Source organism: Chiloscyllium plagiosum, unplaced genomic scaffold (genome assembly GCF_037043375.1).
Source record: "Chiloscyllium plagiosum isolate Xiang-an unplaced genomic scaffold, Cpla_swu_hap1 HiC_scaffold_8, whole genome shotgun sequence".
Taxonomy (NCBI): domain Eukaryota; kingdom Metazoa; phylum Chordata; class Chondrichthyes; order Orectolobiformes; family Hemiscylliidae; genus Chiloscyllium; species Chiloscyllium plagiosum.
This window is the reverse complement of record NW_028270146.1, coordinates 40,185,343-40,204,745: the sequence shown is the minus strand read 5'-3', so window position 1 is coordinate 40,204,745 and position 19,403 is coordinate 40,185,343. Positions and strand designations below refer to the sequence as shown.

The window sequence follows — 19,403 nt, the reverse complement described above, 5'->3', positions numbered from 1 at the left end:
TGGCCCTTTCTGAACTACCTGGGTACAGATTTGTCCACCATAATAATAAGAGCCTTTATATAGCTATGGCAATTCTATGTAAAGAATCTGGTATCCAGAGGGGAGGAACTACAAACATATGAAGGTGTATAAATTCATGCGTTCGATGATCGAGGGCTATTGCTTTGTTTTGCTGAGCTGTGTAATGGTTATCATTATTACTATTGTTAAGACTTTTCTTTTTTAGCTTAGTTATTAGTTGATATTTATGTAATTAACAGGTTTGTTTTTTAATATTAGTTTGAATTGTTTGGTTTTGTATTTGTTGTAATACTCAAAAGAAAAAAAAATGTTTTTTTCATAAAAATACATTAAAAAGAATACACAGACATTTTCCCCCCAAAAGAGATGCACCTGGCACATTCCAGTAACTTGCACAACTTGTCTATAATTCTGGTAAACCTACACAGTACATTCAATATGCTGTTTGACTATAATGCAACCGAAGTTAAATCTGACCATGTCCTAAATTGGTATATATACGTTAATCACTGATGTAAATGCTGGCTGAGATCATTCAACTTAACATGAAACAAATAGCAAACCTTTCTAGTTTATTTAGCTCAGCTATTCACTGGATATCAGTGAGCAGCCAGCTTTCTAACTCTTGGGGAAAAAAAAATGTTCCAAATAACATGGACATAACTATAAGTACTAACTAATGTGCCTTAAGTTAATATTATGAATTATTGCAGAATCTTACCACTTATAACTTGTGAAAGCTGAGATTCATCATTTATGAAACCTTTCAAAGAATCATCGTTGATATTGTCACAGTCATCTTCATCGGAGGACACATATTCAGCTCCATCCAAGGAAAGCTCAGCCTCTTCATCAAGAAACTGTCGAGCAACATGCTAAAAATAAACCAAGACAACAGTCAACTAACTAGTATAAATTGCAAAACGTTACCAACCTAACCTTCCAGATACATGCCTTGGAAAAAAGAAAGTTGAGCTGCCCTGTATTAAAAAGACGACCTTTTATAGTTTGGTCACGTTACTGATACCATGAAACTGTTCTCATGCAAATTAATACACAAATATACATACGCATGTTATCTCTTTACTTAAAAGGCTTGAACACATAATTTAGGTGGGGACATCGGATTACTTTTTTGGATGACGTGTTAAAGCGCGACCCATCTGCTTGACCACATGGATGCAAAAGATCCTATGAGTCTACTCAAACATTTTCATAGAATCATAGGACTCCCACAGTGCACAAAGAGGATGCCACCCAGACACGCCCTACCCCCAAAACTGGGGTTTTTACCATGGCTAACCATCAAACCTGCATATTGGATACTACGGGCAATTATTTTTTAAACATGGCCAATCCACCTAACCTGCACATCTTTGAACTGTGGGAGGAAACCGGAGCACCTGGATGAAACACACGCAGCAGTGGAGAGAACATGAAAGCTCCATACAGATGGAGATGAATCAAACCTGGGATCCTAGTGCTGTGAGGCAGCAATGCTAATCACTGTGCTGCCTTGTGTCCCCATGTCTTGGTCAACAATCAAGTAACATATCAACAGGACATCATGGGAACATTGCACAGATTTGTTGCTGCATTTGCCTCCACTTAAAAGCAGTTAAGACAAAAGATTTCAGGTCATCAAGAATGTGGGATGTGTCACATGTCATTTTCTTACTCTTGCAAATCTGCACAAAGAATTAGATTGGAAAAAATGCCACACTAAACATTCTGCAGAAGTTCATAATAGTTTTCCACAATTGAATTCTTATGTCAGAAAGTGCTAAAGTTAAATTTAGTGCCTCAAGGTACTTTATTATTTAAAATTTCCATACAAATGTAATGTGTTGTTGCAGTAATTATATGCATAGAAGATCATTTGAGTGCCAGGTTAAAATAAATCATTCCTCTCAACTTTGAATTTTTCCAGATCCAATCTTACTTCGCCCATAACAACTTCATAATTCAAGCTACTTGGTTTTACACTGGTAAAAAGAAGCCTTGATCAATTTTGTTACAATGGCTGTCCAACTGGTTCGTTATTTAATTCAAAGTTCATGGGAAGTGGGCATCACTGCTAAGGCCAGCAATTACTGCCTGTCCCTAATTGCATTTAAGGTGAGTGGCTTGCGAGGCCATTTCAGAAAGCAATTCAGATTCAACCAAAGAAATTGCTGGAAATTTTCAGATCTGGCAGCATTTGAGAAGAGAAATCAGAGTTAACGTTTCGAATCCAGTGACCCTTCTTCAGAACTGATGGTAGTTAGGAAAAGGATTTTTTTTTATGTAGAAGATAGGGTGAACACTAAATGATAAATGGAGATAGAACTCACAGAAAAAGAAGAAAAAAAAAAAAGAGTTGGACAGACAAAGGATTGGATATAGATCATCCCAGGTTGATTGACTGATTTATTATCACATGTATCTAAATACAGTGAAAAGCTTTATTTAAGAGCAGTCCAGGCATACTAAGCAAGAACATACAGATCATAAGGTAAAAAAGAAACTTGGACAAAGACATATAGGTTAAATCGCACAGGGCGTGCACTAGGCAAGATCAACATTAGCAAGTTAGAGAGTCCATCCATCAGTCTAACAACAGCAGGGAAGAAGCTGGCCCATGCATTCAAGCATCTCTATCTTCTGCCTGACAGAAGAGGTTGAAGGAGAGCAATACTGGGGCACGATGGCTCTTTGATGATATTGGTAGCCTTTCCGCATGTAAATGGAGTCCATGGGTGGAAGGTTGGCTTCTGTAATGGTCTGGGCTGTGTATACAAACTTCTGTAGTTTTTTGGCAGAGTAGTTGCCCTATCAGGTCGTTATGCATCCAGATACTTTGCTTTCTATGGTGCATCTGTAAAAGTTGGTGAGGGACCTTGAGGACATGCTAAATTTCCTGAGCTGCCTTCTTGACCGTCGCATCTATGTGGAAAGTCCAGGATAGATTGTCAGTTATTGCCACTCCTAGGCACTTTACAGTCTCCACCCTCTCAACCTCAGCTGCATTAATGTAGCTGGGAGCTTCTTTCAGAAGTCAATGCTCAGTTCTTTAGTTTTGCCGAAATTGAGAGAGGGGTTATTCTCAATGCACCCCATCATCAAGCCCTCTATCTCCTTTCTGTATTCTGACTCATCGTTGTTTGATTTCTGTCCTACCACAGTCGTGTCATCAGCAAATTTGAAGATGGCATTCATTCATAATTTGGCAACAGAGTCATGGGTGTACAGGGATTACAGCAGGGGGCTGAGAACATATCCTTGGATGGGGGTTGGGGGGACTCGTGTTCAGTGCTATTGTGGAGCAGGTGCAATTGTCTATCTTCACTGCTTGTAGTCAGTGGGTCAGAAAGCTAAGGATCCAGTTGCAGAAGGTGGAGCTGAGGCAGAGGTCTCAGAGTTTTGAGGTCAGTCTGGAGGGGACAATGGTGTTGAAGGCTGAGCTACAATCGATTAGCAGGCATCTAATGCTGCCTAGGTGTTCCAGGGATGAGTGTAGGGATTAATTTTTAAAACCAATCAATGTAGCATGGAACATTGACTAGCTGTAATCAGATGAGAATCGAAAACCAAAAGCATACCATTTTACCATGGCTTCTATAGTAATCTTGTTTTTAATACACTCACCACTTTGATTGCATTTAGGGGTAGAAAATTTAACATGGTAAAGTTATTTACTTGTAACCTACAGAACAGATTATAATCAACAGTTTAGTTATTAGTGGCTGAAGGGAAAAGTGGCTAAAGGAAAAAATGCCTTGGAATAAACATGTTCATTCTCTTATACTCAAATCTTGTGATTATTCTGCCAGAGAAGTTAGATAATTCATTTATATGAATACAGCAACTTGAAAGCAACATGATTTGCCCAAGGCAACATTTCCATGGCAGCCATTTTTTTTTTTTTAAATTGCACAAATCAAATTCAAAGGTTATCAAATTCAAAAATTATAAATTCTTTAACTATCCAATAACTAATTTTGTAAAATCTTTAATTTGTTCTAAAACTATCAGGTGTTTGTACTGGTCCTGTGTGATAATAATACATCTTATACCAAATCAGTGGTCTACAACTTCTAAAATAGATCAAATACTGCATATTGCAGTAATTGAATATGCAACTAAAACTGTACCTACCTCTCGCCTCCGGGATTGATGAATATTTCTAAACAATTTGGCACCATTATTATTCTTGCTTGAAGTTTCTTTAAAATCATCATCTTCACTGTCTGTGAAGCCTAACTGAGAAATTAAGCAATCCAAAGATCAAGATTTAATTATTTTTTCATCCAAATGTTTAGTTGACACTTCAATGATATATACAAAAGACCAACTGCGAACGAGTGGAAATTAGGAAATATTTTACTAATAAATGTAATGTCACTGCAAACTACCAGGAGCATTTCCTACAATTCAAAAGCTATAATTCTAGATCTGAAACATAGAGTAATGGCTTCATGCAGAACCTTTTATCAAACAGCTATGTGTAGAGAATCGCAGTGCTACAGGTAATAAAAACCATCAACTCTTTGAGTATTAGTTGTTCTTATATTTGAATAGTTGTAAATTACTGTCATATACTTACTTTAATCACATATCTAGACTTTCAAATTGATAATGGCAACAGTTTTAAAGTAAAAGGAAAATTACATTGCACTAGCATCAGACTGAATTTCTAGAAAAAAACGTAACTCTGTTTTTCATATACAGTAGCGCCTCGACTTACGAACTTAATCCGTTCGCGAACTGAATCAATTTTTCCCATTGTTCGGATAGCGTAAGAATGCTTGGACGGCTGTTCACAGCGCACGCACCAAAGACGAACTGAATGAGATCACGCGGGGCCTGAGAGCTTTTGCATTCAACAAGCATGTAGCAAAGCAGAACAATGAAACCACGTGGTCGCACACGGGCTTTTTGCGTTCGTACCGTGAATTTCGTACGTACGTTGAAGCAAAATTTTATATATAATCCTGTTCATAAACTGATTTGTTCATGAACGGGGTCGTTCGTATGTCGAGGTGCTACTATACTTCTAAGAAATATCGAGGCAAACTCCCAAATATAATTAGAAAACATTCAGTGACACAGTTGACTTTAACCCCTATAATAATGAATAATGGGTTCAAATCCCAGTAGGAGAAAGTGAGGTCTGCAGATGCTGGAGATCAGAGCTGAAAATGTGTTGCTGGAAAAGCGCAGCAGGTCAGGCAGCATCCAGGGAACAGGAGAATCGACGTTTCGGGCATTAGCCCTTCTTCAGGAATGAGGAAAGTTTGTCCAGCAGGCGAAGATAAAAGGTAGGGAGGAGGGACTTGGGGGAGGGGCGTTGGAAATGTGATAGGTGGAAAGAGGTCAAGGTGAGGGTGATAGGTCAGACTGGGGTGGGGGCGGAGAGGTCAGGAAGAAGATTGCGGTTAGGAAGGTGGTGCTGAATTCGATGGATTTGACTGAGACAAGGTGGGGGGAGGGGAAATGAGGAAACTGGTGAAATCCGAGTTCATCCCTTGTGGTTGGAGGGTTCCTAGGCGGAAGATGAGGCGCTCTTCCTCCAACCGTCGTGTCCATATCCGCCACAGATTCACCTGCACCTCCACACACATCACCTATTGCATCCTCTGCACCCGATGTGGCCTCCTCTATATTGGGGAGACAGGCCGCCTACTTGCGGAGCGTTTCAGAGAACACCTCTGGGACACCCGGACCAACCAACCCAACCACCCTGTGGCTCAACACTTCAACTCCCCCTCCCATTCCACCAAGGATATGCAGGCCTTTGGAATCCTCCATCGCCGGACCACAACAACATGACGGTTGGAGGAAGAGCGCCTCATCTTCCGCCTAGGAACCCTCCAACCACAAGGGATGAACTCGGATTTCACCAGTTTCCTGATTTCCCCTCCCCCCACCTTGTCTCAGTCAAATCCATCGAATTCAGCACCACCTTCCTAACCTGCAATCTTCTTCCTGACCTCTCTGCCCCCATCCCACTCCGACCTATCACCCTCACCTTGACCTCTTTCCACCTATCACATTTCCAACACCCCTCCCCCAAGTCCATCCTCCCTACCTTTTATCTTAACCTGCTGGACAAACTTTCCTCATTCCTGAAGAAGGACTTATGCCCGAAACGTCGATTCTCCTGTTCCCTGGATGCTGCCTGACCTGCTGCGCTTTTCCAGCAACACATTTTCAGCTCAAATCCCAGTACCATTTCAAACCTATTAAACAGATATATATACTATATGTTCCCCTAGAATTAAATTATTTACATACATTAAGCATTTTCCTGGCTTTCCAGTTGGGTAAAACAGGAGAGTTGTGCTCATAGGTTAGAGTTACCTGTAACATAGAACATTTAGGTAAAAATTAAAAATTTATGACTACTAATCACCATTGCTCATTACAAACAGCACAGGCAGGAATTTCAATTGTACATACTAAACAGTTTCAAATTCAATTTAATTATTCTTTTTCACTGTCTGGTCATTGGGGGTCTTTTGACCTATTCCTTTAGTTTCCATTGGTCACATTCCAATGGCAAATGGAAAGAAAGGTAAAAAGCATCTATCTCAATTGATGTCATAAGGGTCTTTCTAACTCTGTGAAGGAAGTGCCGTTCAACAGCATCAAGTCCTCAAACTACCAACAGTTCTGGTAACATAGGGCAATGTAGTGCAGCCTCATTGTTCTGTACATCACAGCTGTAAATATTTCCAACTTCCAGTTTTCCTTTAAATGTGCTATTATGAACATAAATATACCTACATTTAAATGATTTAATATCACCATTTCATATAATTTAATTAATCTTTCCCTGCCTCACCCAAGGTGCAGTAAAGCTTCAGCTGCCAAAAACTTCATCAAACAATATCTCGAATATGTGCTTAATGTTAAATACCACATTTTATAAAGAATGTGTTGGACGGTGAAGGGTAGAGCACCAATTCATACTATAATAGTATAAAGGGACTTAACAACTGCATTAAGTTGAGTTTGAAAGGTGATATAATTAAGGATTTTAAAATAAAATAATCTGATAAGACAGAGAAATTATTTTCTGATAGAAGAATTCAGAACCATTACAAACAATATTAACACTAGAGTTAGAACATCTCAAAATAAAATCTCAAAACATTATTCATTCAAAGGATTGTGGAAACCATTAATCTGCTAAGGGCTGTAATGCTTGGAAATTTCAACTTGCCCAAATTGAAAATGCTAGATTTTGTTTCGTTAGGCAAGACTTTAGTAGAAATAAATTGCAAGACGTGGTCATCAGCCTACTGGTAGAGATTTGGGAAAAAGCAGATCAACAGAGTAAAAGGCACATAATTCAGCTGAATGTCTGACAAGTTCAGAGGGTCACTCCTGGTCATTGAGAGATTATACTTGGCACACAACTGAAACAGCAAAGATCCATTCAAGATTTCCTTTTCTACTTAGTATTGAACAAGGATGTCTACCCAAAACTAGCCAATATCCAAAACTAGCAATAAAATTGAGTAGAAGGATAATTTTGCCAGCTATAAGAACTGATTATAGGATATGGTGCAGATCATCAAAAAACCTGTCCCGTGCATCGTCACAGTTAGCTATTGTGGGAGCAAATACACAAATAGGTGTTATGTTTTTGCAAAGAAAGGTGTAGGTTGCTGGTTTTTAACATCCTTTGAAATCTCTCTCCAGAAGATGAAACCAAGTCCTGCCTCTTAGCAATCTGAAGGAGGTAGGCCATTTCAAATGAAACCTGTTCCTATTGCTCCAAATCAATTTTCTCCGAAGGCAGCTTGAGTGCACCTACACTCTACGCTCCCTAGGTACTACAGCTGAAGGATGTTCTTGTCTATCATAGGTTTGATGATCTGTGAGTGTAGACGTTCCAGCATCACACTTAGAACTATAAATTTGTAGCACCCAAAGCACTTTCATACACAGTCTTGGTTTAAAAGAAGTTACATTCATCTTAATCAAGTTTTGACATTGTAAAAATGCATTTGAATTATCCTGTACAACAGTGTATTTCAATGCCAGTTATCAAATAATGTACTCACTTCAGGCGATTCCAGAACACCAACTTTAATTCTTTTATAAGGTCTTCTGATAACTTCATCCTCACTCTCACTGTTGCACCCACCTGAGGAAAGCAACATTTTCCCATAAATCAGAAACAGTTAATTAATAAACATCCTGGAAATAATCACAAAAAGGTAAGGCCTCGTGGTATTATCACTACACTATTAATCCACAAACCCAGACAATGTTGTGGGGTCCCAGGTTTGAATCCCAGCACGGCAAATGGTGGAATTTGAATTCAATAAAGAAAAAAATAAATCTGGAATTAAGAATCCACTGATGGGATCCAAGATGGCGGCGACCCAGCAAGACTGAGTCTATAGTGCTCCTCCCAAGACTTGGGTACAGTGGGTCACCCACCCCCTACCACGCTCACCAAATCATCTATAAAAGTTGTGAAATTTAATTAGTTGTGTAATATTACATTTAAACAATTTAATCCTAAGTAAAAATGACTAAAGGGAAGGGAGCCCGCAGCTCTCAGCAAGCAGGAACCCCTCCCCCATCCTCTCCAGCTGCAGCAGAGGCGTCCACATCCGCCCCGTGGGACTTACCTACAGTGACAAGCCTTGCAGAAATGATTTCCAAGCTGGATTCGAAGATCGATGCCTTTATTGCAGAATCCAGAAATCATTGGGACTCGCTCTCGGCCGCGCTGCAGAAGCACGACCAAGAAATCCAAGAAATCGAGTGCCGAGTCGGAGGGGCGGAGTTAAAGGCCGCAACCTCCGAAACTACCATCAATCGACCGTGGATCAGGTCCGGACTCTCGAGCAGCGAGTTCGGACCTTGGAAAATCATATTGACGACCTCGATAATCGAGGTCGTCGAAAAAATATTTGTTTGCTGGGCCTTCCCGAACGGGAAGAGGAAGGCCAGCTTACAGCATTCCTCCAGCAGTGGCTGCCACAGCTTTTAAATCTGCAAGCTGGATCAGGCCATAAGGGTGGAATGAGCCTACCGGGTCGCAATATGCGGGCCCGGCTCGAACCAGCGCCCACGCCCGGTCCTGTTCCGGCTGCAGAGCTACAAGGAGAGGCAAATACTTCTAGAAGCCTCTAGAAATCTCAGAAAAGACCCCCAAGCTATGATCTATAAAGGATCCAAGATCATGCTATTTCAGGACATTTCCCCGGCTCTGGTTCAAAAGAGGAAGGCATTCGACGAGGCGAAGAAGCGTTTAAGGGACTTAAATATTCAGTACTCCTTACGCTACCCAGCGACGTTATGCTTTAACCATGAAGGATCCGTATATAACTTCGGATCACCAGAAAAGGCTAAGGAATTCTTGGACTCTCTTAGATAAACTGTAAGACATAATGGATGTTGGTTTGCCTTTCCCCCCACTTTGGTTTATATCCCCCCTTTTTTTTTCTCTTACCTTACTGTTTAATAAAATCATGGGGGGTGGGGAGAGGGATTTGATTTTCTCCCCCCCCGGTGGGGTTGTTTTCTGTTATTATTTTATGTATATATGAGGGATGTATGCATATGTGTGTGTATATACATATAAAAGCTGGGGGATTTGGTTAATGTTGGTGGGGGGAGGTGGTTACCTTATTCAATTTTACCTCTGTCTCTAGGAGCGGGGTTGTTTTCCCCTTGTTATTTTGTATTATTATATTTAATTATTATTTGTTGAGGTGGTAATTTTATAGTTATATGTTTATATATGGTATTAACATTACCAAATATATCCAGGTGTTGGTATGGGTGGGGGTAGGGTGCTCACTGTTAACTCGAGCTTTGTATTATATTTGAATTCTCCTCATTTTATTGAGGAGTGCTTGGGTCAAGGGTGGGGCATTGGTTGGGAGAGGATATGATGGACTTTTGGAGAGGAAGTGACACCCCCTGGGAACAAGGGGGAAAATCTCCACTTCGATACGTTTTATATTTTTTTTATTTAGAAATAGTTTTTTATTGTATTGTTGTGGGTGTATTAAAGAGGTTTTATTTTTGTAAATTTTATATGTTCTACGCTCGGGATGTTCTGGATAGGGTTCCCCCTCCCGAGGGGTCTCAGATTTGCCCAGATGATTATGGTTGATCAGTCGGTTAAGTGGTGCACCTGGAATGTCAAGGGGAGTAATTCGCCAATCAAAAGGAAGAAAATATTATCAAATCTTAAGAAGGAAAGAGTTGATATAGCTCTCCTACAGGAGACACACCTGTCGGATAAAGAACACTTGAAATTACAACAGGGCGGATTTGATCAGGCCTTTTTTTCTTCTTTTAGCTCAAAAAGCAGGGGAGTTGTTATTCTTGTTCGGAAGAATTTCCCTTTCAAAATCCTAAAGCAGATAAAAGACGAATCTGGACGATATATCTTGATTAAAGCCCTCATAAATGGAGAGGAATATGGGATTTTAAATTTGTACTGCCCCCCGGCACACCCCTTTAAATTTATAATGGAATGATATTTGGGAAAATGCTAGAAGAATTACTATCTGTAACAAAACCCAGGCTATCCAGCTGAAGATACTTCATAGGGCCCATATAGCACCGGTTCGACTGGCAAAATTTAAGGCAGGAACATCTCCAATGTGTCCTAAATGCAAAATAGAGGTGGGCACTCTTGTACATTGCCTATGGACCTGTCATAAGATCCGTAGATATTGGACTAAAGTAGCAAGTACCCTGACAGAAATTTTAGGAACGGAAATTAAAGTGGACCCTGTATCTCTCCTCTTGGGCTTTTCGAACTTTCCCTCCCTGGACACGTACGGGAAGAGACTATTTTCTATTCTTTCTTTCTGTGCAAGGAAAAATATTTTGGTGAACTGGGCGGCTGAAGGCCCCCCTGGACTTTCAAATTGGCACAGATTAATTATGGAATGTATTCCCCTTGACTTCCTTACAAATATGGTGCACCGAAAGACCGAATTATTTTATAAAATATGGCAGCCCTTCTTGAATTACATAAATACAGATATTTCGGCTATCCTAACAAGGGCTTTTATTTAATTGAGATTACAAACCTGGCTGATCCGGGGCCCCTCGGGGGAGGAATTCCACACGAATACGGGTTTTATTACATCTGATGTTAACACATTCCGAGCACGTAAGAGACTTAAATATACACTCTGGTTAGTTGTAGGTTAGATTAGTAGATAGTTGAGTTTTGTTTGTTATTTTTTCTTATTTTTTGTTTTTTTTTTGTTTTTTTTGTTAAATTTTGGATATTGTATATTTGAGCTAATTGTATATCAATGTTTATATCTGAAGTTTTGTTTATTTTTGTAAACTTGTAAAAATGTTAAATTTCTAATAAAAATATCTATATAAAAAAAAAAATTCACTGATGACCGTGAAATCAATGCCAACTGTCAGAAAATCCCATCTGGTTCACAAATGTCCTTAAGGGAAGGAAATTTGCCATCCTCGTCTGCTCTGGCCTACATGGAACTCCAAACCCACAACAATGTGATTGACTCTCAACCGCCTTCTGAAATGGCCCAGCAAGCCATTCGGTTGTACGAATTACAAGGTCTCAAAGAAATGAAACCATAGAATCACCTGACATCCACCTAGGCACCGAAAAAGACAGTGGCAGAAATGGCCTTGTTGACCCTGCAAAGTTCTCCTAACATCTGGAGTCTAGTGCCAAAATTGGGATAGCTTTCTCATTGACTGGTAAACAATAGCCTGACATAGTCATACTCACAGAATCATGCCTGAGAGAAAATGTCACAGATACCACCATCACCATCCCTGGATATATCCTGTCTCACCTGCAAGGCAGATCCAGCAGAGGTGGCCACACAGTGCGACACAGTCAGGAGGCAGTTGCTCGGTGAGTCTTCAACATTGACTCTGGAACATCATGAGGTCTTATGGCTTCAAGTTAAACGTGGGCAAGGAACCCTCCTACTGATTAGCACGTACCATCCTTCCTCAGACGATGAATCGATACTCCTCCATGTTGAACAACATTTGGGGGAAGCACTGAGGTTAGCACTGAGGAATACACACAATGTATTCTGGGTAGGGGATTTCAATGTCCACCATTAAGAGTAGCTCGGCAGAAGTACTACTGATTGAGCTGATCGGGTCCTGAAAGACATAGTTGCTAGACTAGGGCTGGGACAGGTGGTGAGGGAAAAACATACTTGACTTCATCCTTACCAATCTGCCAGCTGCAGATGCATCTGTCCATGATAGTATCGGTAAGAGCAACAGTTCTTGTTGAGACAAATGGGACACGCTTCAAAGATATCCAGCAACTCAAGACTGAGCATCCATGGAGGTGCTGTGGGTCATTAACAGCAGCAGCATTGTACTCCATCGCAAATTCTAATTCATGACCCAGCATATTCCCCATTCAAGCATGAATGTCAAGCCAGGGAATGAACACTGGTTCAACAAAGAGTACATGAGGGCATGCCAGAACCAGCACCAGCATACCTGAAGATGAGGAGTCAACCTGGTGAAGCCACCAAACAGGACTACTTGCATACCAAAAAATATAAGCAGTAAGTAATAGAGAGAGCCACGCGATCCCACAACCAACGGACCAGATCTAAGCTCTGCAGTCCTGCCACATCCAGTCATGAATGGTGATGAATGATTAAACAACTCACTGGAAGAGGCATCTTTATAAATATCCCTAAACTCAGTGACAGAAGAGCCCAGTACACCAGTGCAAAAGATAAGGCTGAAGATTTTGCAATAATCTACAGCCAGAAGTGCCGAGTGAATGATCCATCTCGGTCCCCATCCAGTAGTCCCTGCATTATAGATACCAGGTTCTTCAGCCAATTCAATTTACTCCATGTGACATCAAAAAACACTTGGAGGCACTGGATACTGCAAAGGCTACAACATTCCGGCAATAATCCTAAAGACTTATTCTCCAGAACTTGCCGTTCCCCTAGTCAAACTCTTCGAATACAGTTACAACACTGGCATCTACTCGACAATGTGGATAACTACCCAAGTACATAAAAAGAAGGACAAATTCAACCCAGCCAATTACTGCCCGATCAGTCTACTGTCAATCATCAGTAAAAGGGATGGAAAGTTTCATCAACAGTGCTATCAAACAATACCTGCTCAGCAATAACTTGCATAGTGATGGTGTGGATGTGCCGGTGTTGGACTGGGGGAACACAGTAAAAAAAATCACATAACACCAGGTTATATTCCAACAGGTTTATTTGGAAGTACTAACTTTCGAGGTGCTGCTCCTTCATCAGGTAGCTGTGGAGCAGGATTATAAGACACAGAATTTATTGCAAATGATTAGTGTCATGCAACTGAATTGAACAAACCAGTGATGCCCAGTTTGGGTTCTGCCACGGCCATTCAGCTCCTGACAACTTTGGTTCAAAAACGAACAAACAGCCCTTGGCATCAAGGCTACGTTTGACCAGGTGTGGCATTATGGAGGTCTAGCAAAACTAGAATCACTGAGTATCACAGGGAAAACTCTCTGGAGGTTAGAGTCATACCTGACACATAGGAAGATGGTTGCGATTACTGGAGATTAGTCATCTCAGCTCCAGGACATTTCTGCAGGAGTTCCTCAGGATAGTGTTCTAGGCCCAAACATCCTCAGCTGCCTCAATGACTTTCCCACCATCATAACGTCAGAAGTAGGGATGTTCGTTGATGACTGCACAATGTTCAGCACCATTCGCGACTCCTCAGACACTGAAGCGATCCATGTCCAAATACAAGCTCTGGACAATATCTAGGCTGAGACTAACCAGTGGCAAGTATCATTTGTGCCACACAAGTGCTAGGCTATGACCATCACTAACAAAAGACAACCTAACAACCGCCCCTTGATGTTCAATGGTATTACCAACACCGAATCCCGCACTATCAACATCATGCACGTTATCATTAATCAGAAACTCAACTGAACTCACCACATAAATACAACAGCTACAAGAGCTGGTCAGAGGCCAGGAATACTGTGGCGAGTAACTCACCTAACTCCTCATCACCTACAAGCCTCAATTCAGGAGTGTGATGGAATACTCCTCACTTGCCTGGATGAGTGCTGTCCCCACAACACTCAAGAAGTTTGACTCCATTCAGGACAAAGCAGCCACTTGACTCATATGTAGCCTTATAAGCATCCACTCCCTCCACTACCAATGCTCAGTAGCAGCAGGATCTACAAGATGCACTGCAGAAATTCACCAAAGATCCTCACACAGCACCGCCCAAACTCATGACCACTTCGTGATGAAGCTGCTCCTTTAACAAGGTTAGGTTGTCCTTGGTTTTTTCTTCAAGAGGTCGTAAAAACACAAGTTCTGAAAAGTCTGAGTTTGGATGGGTTTTAAGGCCAACTTGTTTACAGCTAACAGATACTGCCGCAGGCAGAAAGCTTTCAAGTTTTCCCAGCTCAGTTTTTCTCTGGTTTGGTTTCTTTTAGAAATAGTTGTGTAGAAACTCTGCTGGAATTCGAAAGCAAGCTCAGGCTGGTTCTCTTTCACTGACTCCCATCTTGTAAGAACTTGTGTTTGATTTTACCTTTTGTGCCAAGGGATGTTTATGGAGACTGTTGCAAGTATTTTCGAACAGCATCATTAAGAGTGATGATTTGTTGGGTTTTCGGATAAGTTATTTGATATTCTGTTTTTGTTCTTTGTGTTTCATTTGGTAATTTTATAAATACATTCTGTTTTGTTTAAAACTAAGTGGTTTGACCAACTGATTCTGTCTTGGAATACCCACCTTACACTTGCTTAAACAACTAGTAAAGTTAGGGTCTGGGCTACCTTCTTGTAAGGCTTTGTGGGGAGGGGGGTGGTCTGGCCTAGTCCATAACAACTTCCATCTAGAAGGACAAGGGCAACAGATATTCAAGAACACCACCACCTTCAAGTTCGCCTCCAAGCCAATCATCATCCTGACTTGGAAATATATCACTATTCCCTCACTGTCGCTGAGTCAAAAATCCTGAAATTCCCTCCCTGATGACATGGTAGGTCAACCCACAGCAAGTGGACTGCAGCAGTTCAAGAAGGCAGCTCACTACCACCTTCTCAAGGGCAACTAGGGATGGGCCATAAATGTTGACCAGCCAGCATTGCCTACATCCCACAAAATGAATAAATCAAAAAAAACCTTCAAATCATACTTTTAAGTTTTAGTATTTTCATATGGAGAGCAAAAGCACCCTGGGCTTAATCTTCTTTTGATTTCTAATGTTGACAGAAACATATTAATTAACATGGATCAATCATAAGGAGAAGACAGAAATGAATGTTTCCTTCTAAATATGAACAAAATGCACATATTATTTGTAATGCATGTTTCTTTTTACAGTATAATTATACCTCACTGGAATGCAAAGCAAGTTTGAATATTTAAAATGCTGCATTTATTTGACTTCACAAATAACTCCAGCTTTTATTTGACTTCACAAGTGAGTTACTATTAATTTATGACTATTCTCACTGGACATCAACATGAAGCTATTCTCCAGCTATTTAAAGGTTTCATAGCATCATAATTACACAGCAAGGAAATCTTTGGTCCAACCAGTCCAATCTGACCAAGTACACCAATTAAACTAGTACCACCAGCCTGCACTTGGTCCGTATCCCTCTAAACATTTCCTATTCATGAACTTGTCCAAAAGTCTTTTAAATGTTGTAATGGTTCTGCACGAACCATTTTCTCTGTCAATTCATTCCACGCACAAAGACGTTGCGCTCCCCACCCCCATGTTCTTTTAAAATCTTTCTCCTCTCACCTTATAAATATGCCCACAACTTTAAAACTCCCCCATCCTAGGGGAAAGACCCTAGATATTCACTTTATCTTTGCCGCTCATGATTTTATAAACCTCAATAATGTCACCCCTCAACCTCCTACGCTCCAAAGAAAAAAGTGCCGACCTTTGACTCAATTGATCAAAATCTCTTTGTAAGGATCAAGAATGTGTCAGATACGGTGCAGAATGGTCTCAAGGGAGAGAGGGACCAGCAGGAGGTCATTGTACACATTGGAGCCAACCAGACAGGAAAGGAAAAAGGATGAGATTCTGAAAAGAGAATACAGAGTTAGGCAGGAATTCAAAGAGGTCCTCGAGAATAGTAATATCTGGATTACTCCCGGTGCTACGAGCTAGTGAGGGTAGGAATAGGTGGATAGAGCAGATGAATGCATGACTGAGGAGCTGATGTATGGGAGAAGGATTCACATTTTTGAATCATTGGAATCTCTTCTGGGGTAAAAGTGACCTGTTCAAGAAGGATGGATTGCACCTGAATTGGAAGGGAATAATATACTGGCAGGGAGATTTGCTAGAGCTACTCAGGAGGATTTAAACTAGTAAGGTGCAGGAGTGGGACCCAGGGAGATAGTGAGGAAGAAATCAATATGAGACGGGTACAGTTGAGAACAAAGACGAGTCAAATAGTCAAGGCAGGTAGGGACAAAGCAGAGAACAAGGTAGGACTGATAAATTAAACTGCATTTATTTCAATGCAAGAAGCCCAACAAGGAAGGCAGAAAAACTCAGGGCATGGTTAGGAACATGGGACTGGGATATCATAGCAATTACTGAAACGTGGCTCAGGGGGGCAGCTTAATATTCCAGGAAACAAATGCTATAGGAAGGACAGAAAGGGAAGCAAGATAGGAGAGGGAGTGGCATTTTTGAGAAGGGATAGCATTACAGCCGTACTGAGGGAGGATGCTCCCAAAAATACATCCAGGAAAGTTAGTTGGGTGGAACTGAGAAACAAGAAAGGGTTGATCAACTTCCTGAGGTTGTATTATAAACCCCCAATAGTCGGTGGGAAATTGAGAAACAAATTTGTAAGGAGATTTCAGTTATCTGTGAGAATAATAGGGTGTTATGGTAAGGGATTTTGAACTTTCCAAACTATGGGACTGCGATAATGTTAAGGGTTGAAATGGTGAGGAATTTGCTATGTGCGTACAAGAAATTTTTTTGATTCAGTATGTGGATGTAACAACTACAGAAGGTGCAACACCTGACCTACTCTTGGGAAATAAGGCAGGACAGTGACTGAGGTGTCAGTGGGGGAGCACTTTGGGACAATAAATCTATTAGTTTTAAAATAGTGATGGAAAATAAGAGAGTGGATATAAAAGTTGAAGCTCTAAATTGGCGGAAGGCTAATTTTGACGGAATTAGGCAAGAACTCTCAAAAGCTGATTGGGGGCAAATGTTCGCAGGTAAAGGGATGGCTGGAAAATGGGAAGCCTTCAGAAATTAGGTAACTAGAGTCCAGAGACAGTATATTCCAGTTAGGGTGAAAGGAAAGGCTGGTAGGTGTAGAGCATGCTGGATAACTAGAGAAATTTGAGGGTCCGGTTAAGAAAAAGAAGGAAGCATATGTCAGGTGTAGACAAGAGAGAATGAGAGAATCCTTAGAAGAGTATAAAGTCAGTAGGAGTATACTCAAGAGGGAAATTAGGACGGCAAAAAAGGGTCATGAGATAGCTTTGGCAAATAGGGTTAAGGAGAATCCAAAGGGTTTTTACAAATACATTAAGGACAAAAAGGTAACTAGGGAGAGAATAGGGGCCCTCAAAGATCAGCAAGTCCACCTTTGTCTGGAGCCGCTGGCAATGGGGGAAATACTAAACGAGTATTTTGCGTCAGTATTTACTGTGGAAAAGGACATGGAAGATATAGAACATAGGGAATTAGATAGTGACATCTTAAAAAATGTCCATATTACAGAAGAGGAAGTGCTAGATGTCCTGAAATGTATAAAAGTGGATAAATCCCCAAGACCTGATCAGGTGCACCCTAGAACTCTGTGGGATGCTCGGGAAGTGATTGCTGGGGCTCTTACTGAAATATTTGTATAATCGATAGTCACAAGTGGTGCCACTATTTAAGAAAGATGGCAAGGACAAGCCTGGGAATTATAGACCAGTGAGGCTGATGTCAGTGGTGGGCAAGTTGTGGGAGGGAAGCCTGAGGGACAGGATGCACATGTATTTGGAAAGGCAAGGACTGATTAGGGATAGTCAACATGGCTTTGTGTGTGGGAAATCATGTCTCATGATTGAGTTTCTTAAAGAAGTATCAAAGAGGATTGATGAGGGCAGGGCGTTAGATGTGATCTGTATGGACTTCAGTATGTCGTTCAACAAGATTCCCCATGGGAGACTGGTTAGCAAGGTTAGATCTCATTCAATACAGGGAGAACTAGCCATTTGGATACAGAACTGGCTTCAAGGTAGATGACAGAGGGGGTGGTGGAGGGATGTTTTTCAGACTGGAGGCCTGTGACCAGTGGAGTGCCACAAGGATTGGTGCTGGGTCCTCTACTTTTCATCATTTATATAAATGATTTGGATATGAACATAGGAGGTACAGTTAGTAAGTTTACAGATAACACCAGAATTGGAGGTGTAGTGGACAGCAAAGAAGGTTACCTCAGATTACAAAGGGGTCTTGATCAGATGGGCCAGTGGGCTGTGGACTGGCAAATGGAGTTTAATTTAGATAAATACGAGGTGCTACATTTTGGGGAAGCAAATCTTAGCAGGACTTATACACTTAATAGTACGGCCCTAGGGAGTGTTGCTGAACAAAGAGACCTTGGAGTGCAGGTTCATAGCTTCCTAAAAGTAGAGTTGCAGGTAGATCGGATAGTGAAGGAGGCGTTTGGTATGCTTTCCTTTATTGGTCAGAGTATTAAGTACAGGAGTTGAGAGGTCATGTTGCATCTGTACAGGACATTGGTAAGGCCACTTTTGGAATATTGCATGCAATTCTGGTATCCTTCCTATTGGAAGGATGTTGTGAAACGTGAAAGGGTTCAGAAAAGATTTACAAGGATGTTGCCAGGGTTGGAGGATTTGAGCTATAGGGAGAGGTTGAATAGGCTTGGGCTGTTTTCCCTACAGTGTCAGAGGCTGAGGGGTGACCTTATAGAGGTTTATAAGATCATGAGGGGCATGGATAGGATAAATGGACAAGGTCCTTTCCCTGGGTTGGGGGAGTCCAAAACTAGAAGGCATAAGTTTAGGGTGAGAGGGGAAAGGTATCAAAGAGACTCAAGGGGCAACTTTTTCACTCAGAGGGTGGTGTATGCATGGAATGGGCTGCCAGAGGAAGTGGTGGAGGCAAGTACAGTTGCAACATTTAAAAGGCATCTGAATGGGTATATATGAATAGGAAGGGTTTGGAGTGATACGAGCTGGGTGCTGGCAGGCGGGGCTAGATTGAGTTGGGATAACTGGTCGGCATGGACGAGTTGAACAGAAGGGTCTTTTTCCTTGCCGTACATTTCTATGACTCTATGACTTTAGATAACCTGCTTTACTTTCAATAAGGATATGCAGTTTACTTT

The 19,403-nt window shown here is 41.1% G+C and overlaps 1 protein-coding gene across 6 annotated transcripts in view; it reads right to left on the bottom strand.

Annotated features, from left to right (window-relative positions):
- The window catches only part of fancm (FA complementation group M), a 175,144-nt gene that overhangs the window by 39,428 nt on the left and 116,313 nt on the right, over positions 1-19,403 (bottom strand). For all 6 annotated transcript variants that reach the window (XM_087989733.1, XM_043697323.2, XM_043697322.2 and 3 more), the window contains 4 exons: positions 8,076-8,158; positions 6,298-6,363; positions 4,159-4,263; positions 743-896 (listed from right to left, as the gene is read on the bottom strand). In XM_087989733.1, the coding sequence (XP_087845859.1) occupies positions 743-896; positions 4,159-4,263; positions 6,298-6,363; positions 8,076-8,158 (408 nt within the window). The remainder of the gene's footprint in view (positions 1-742; positions 897-4,158; positions 4,264-6,297; positions 6,364-8,075; positions 8,159-19,403) is intronic.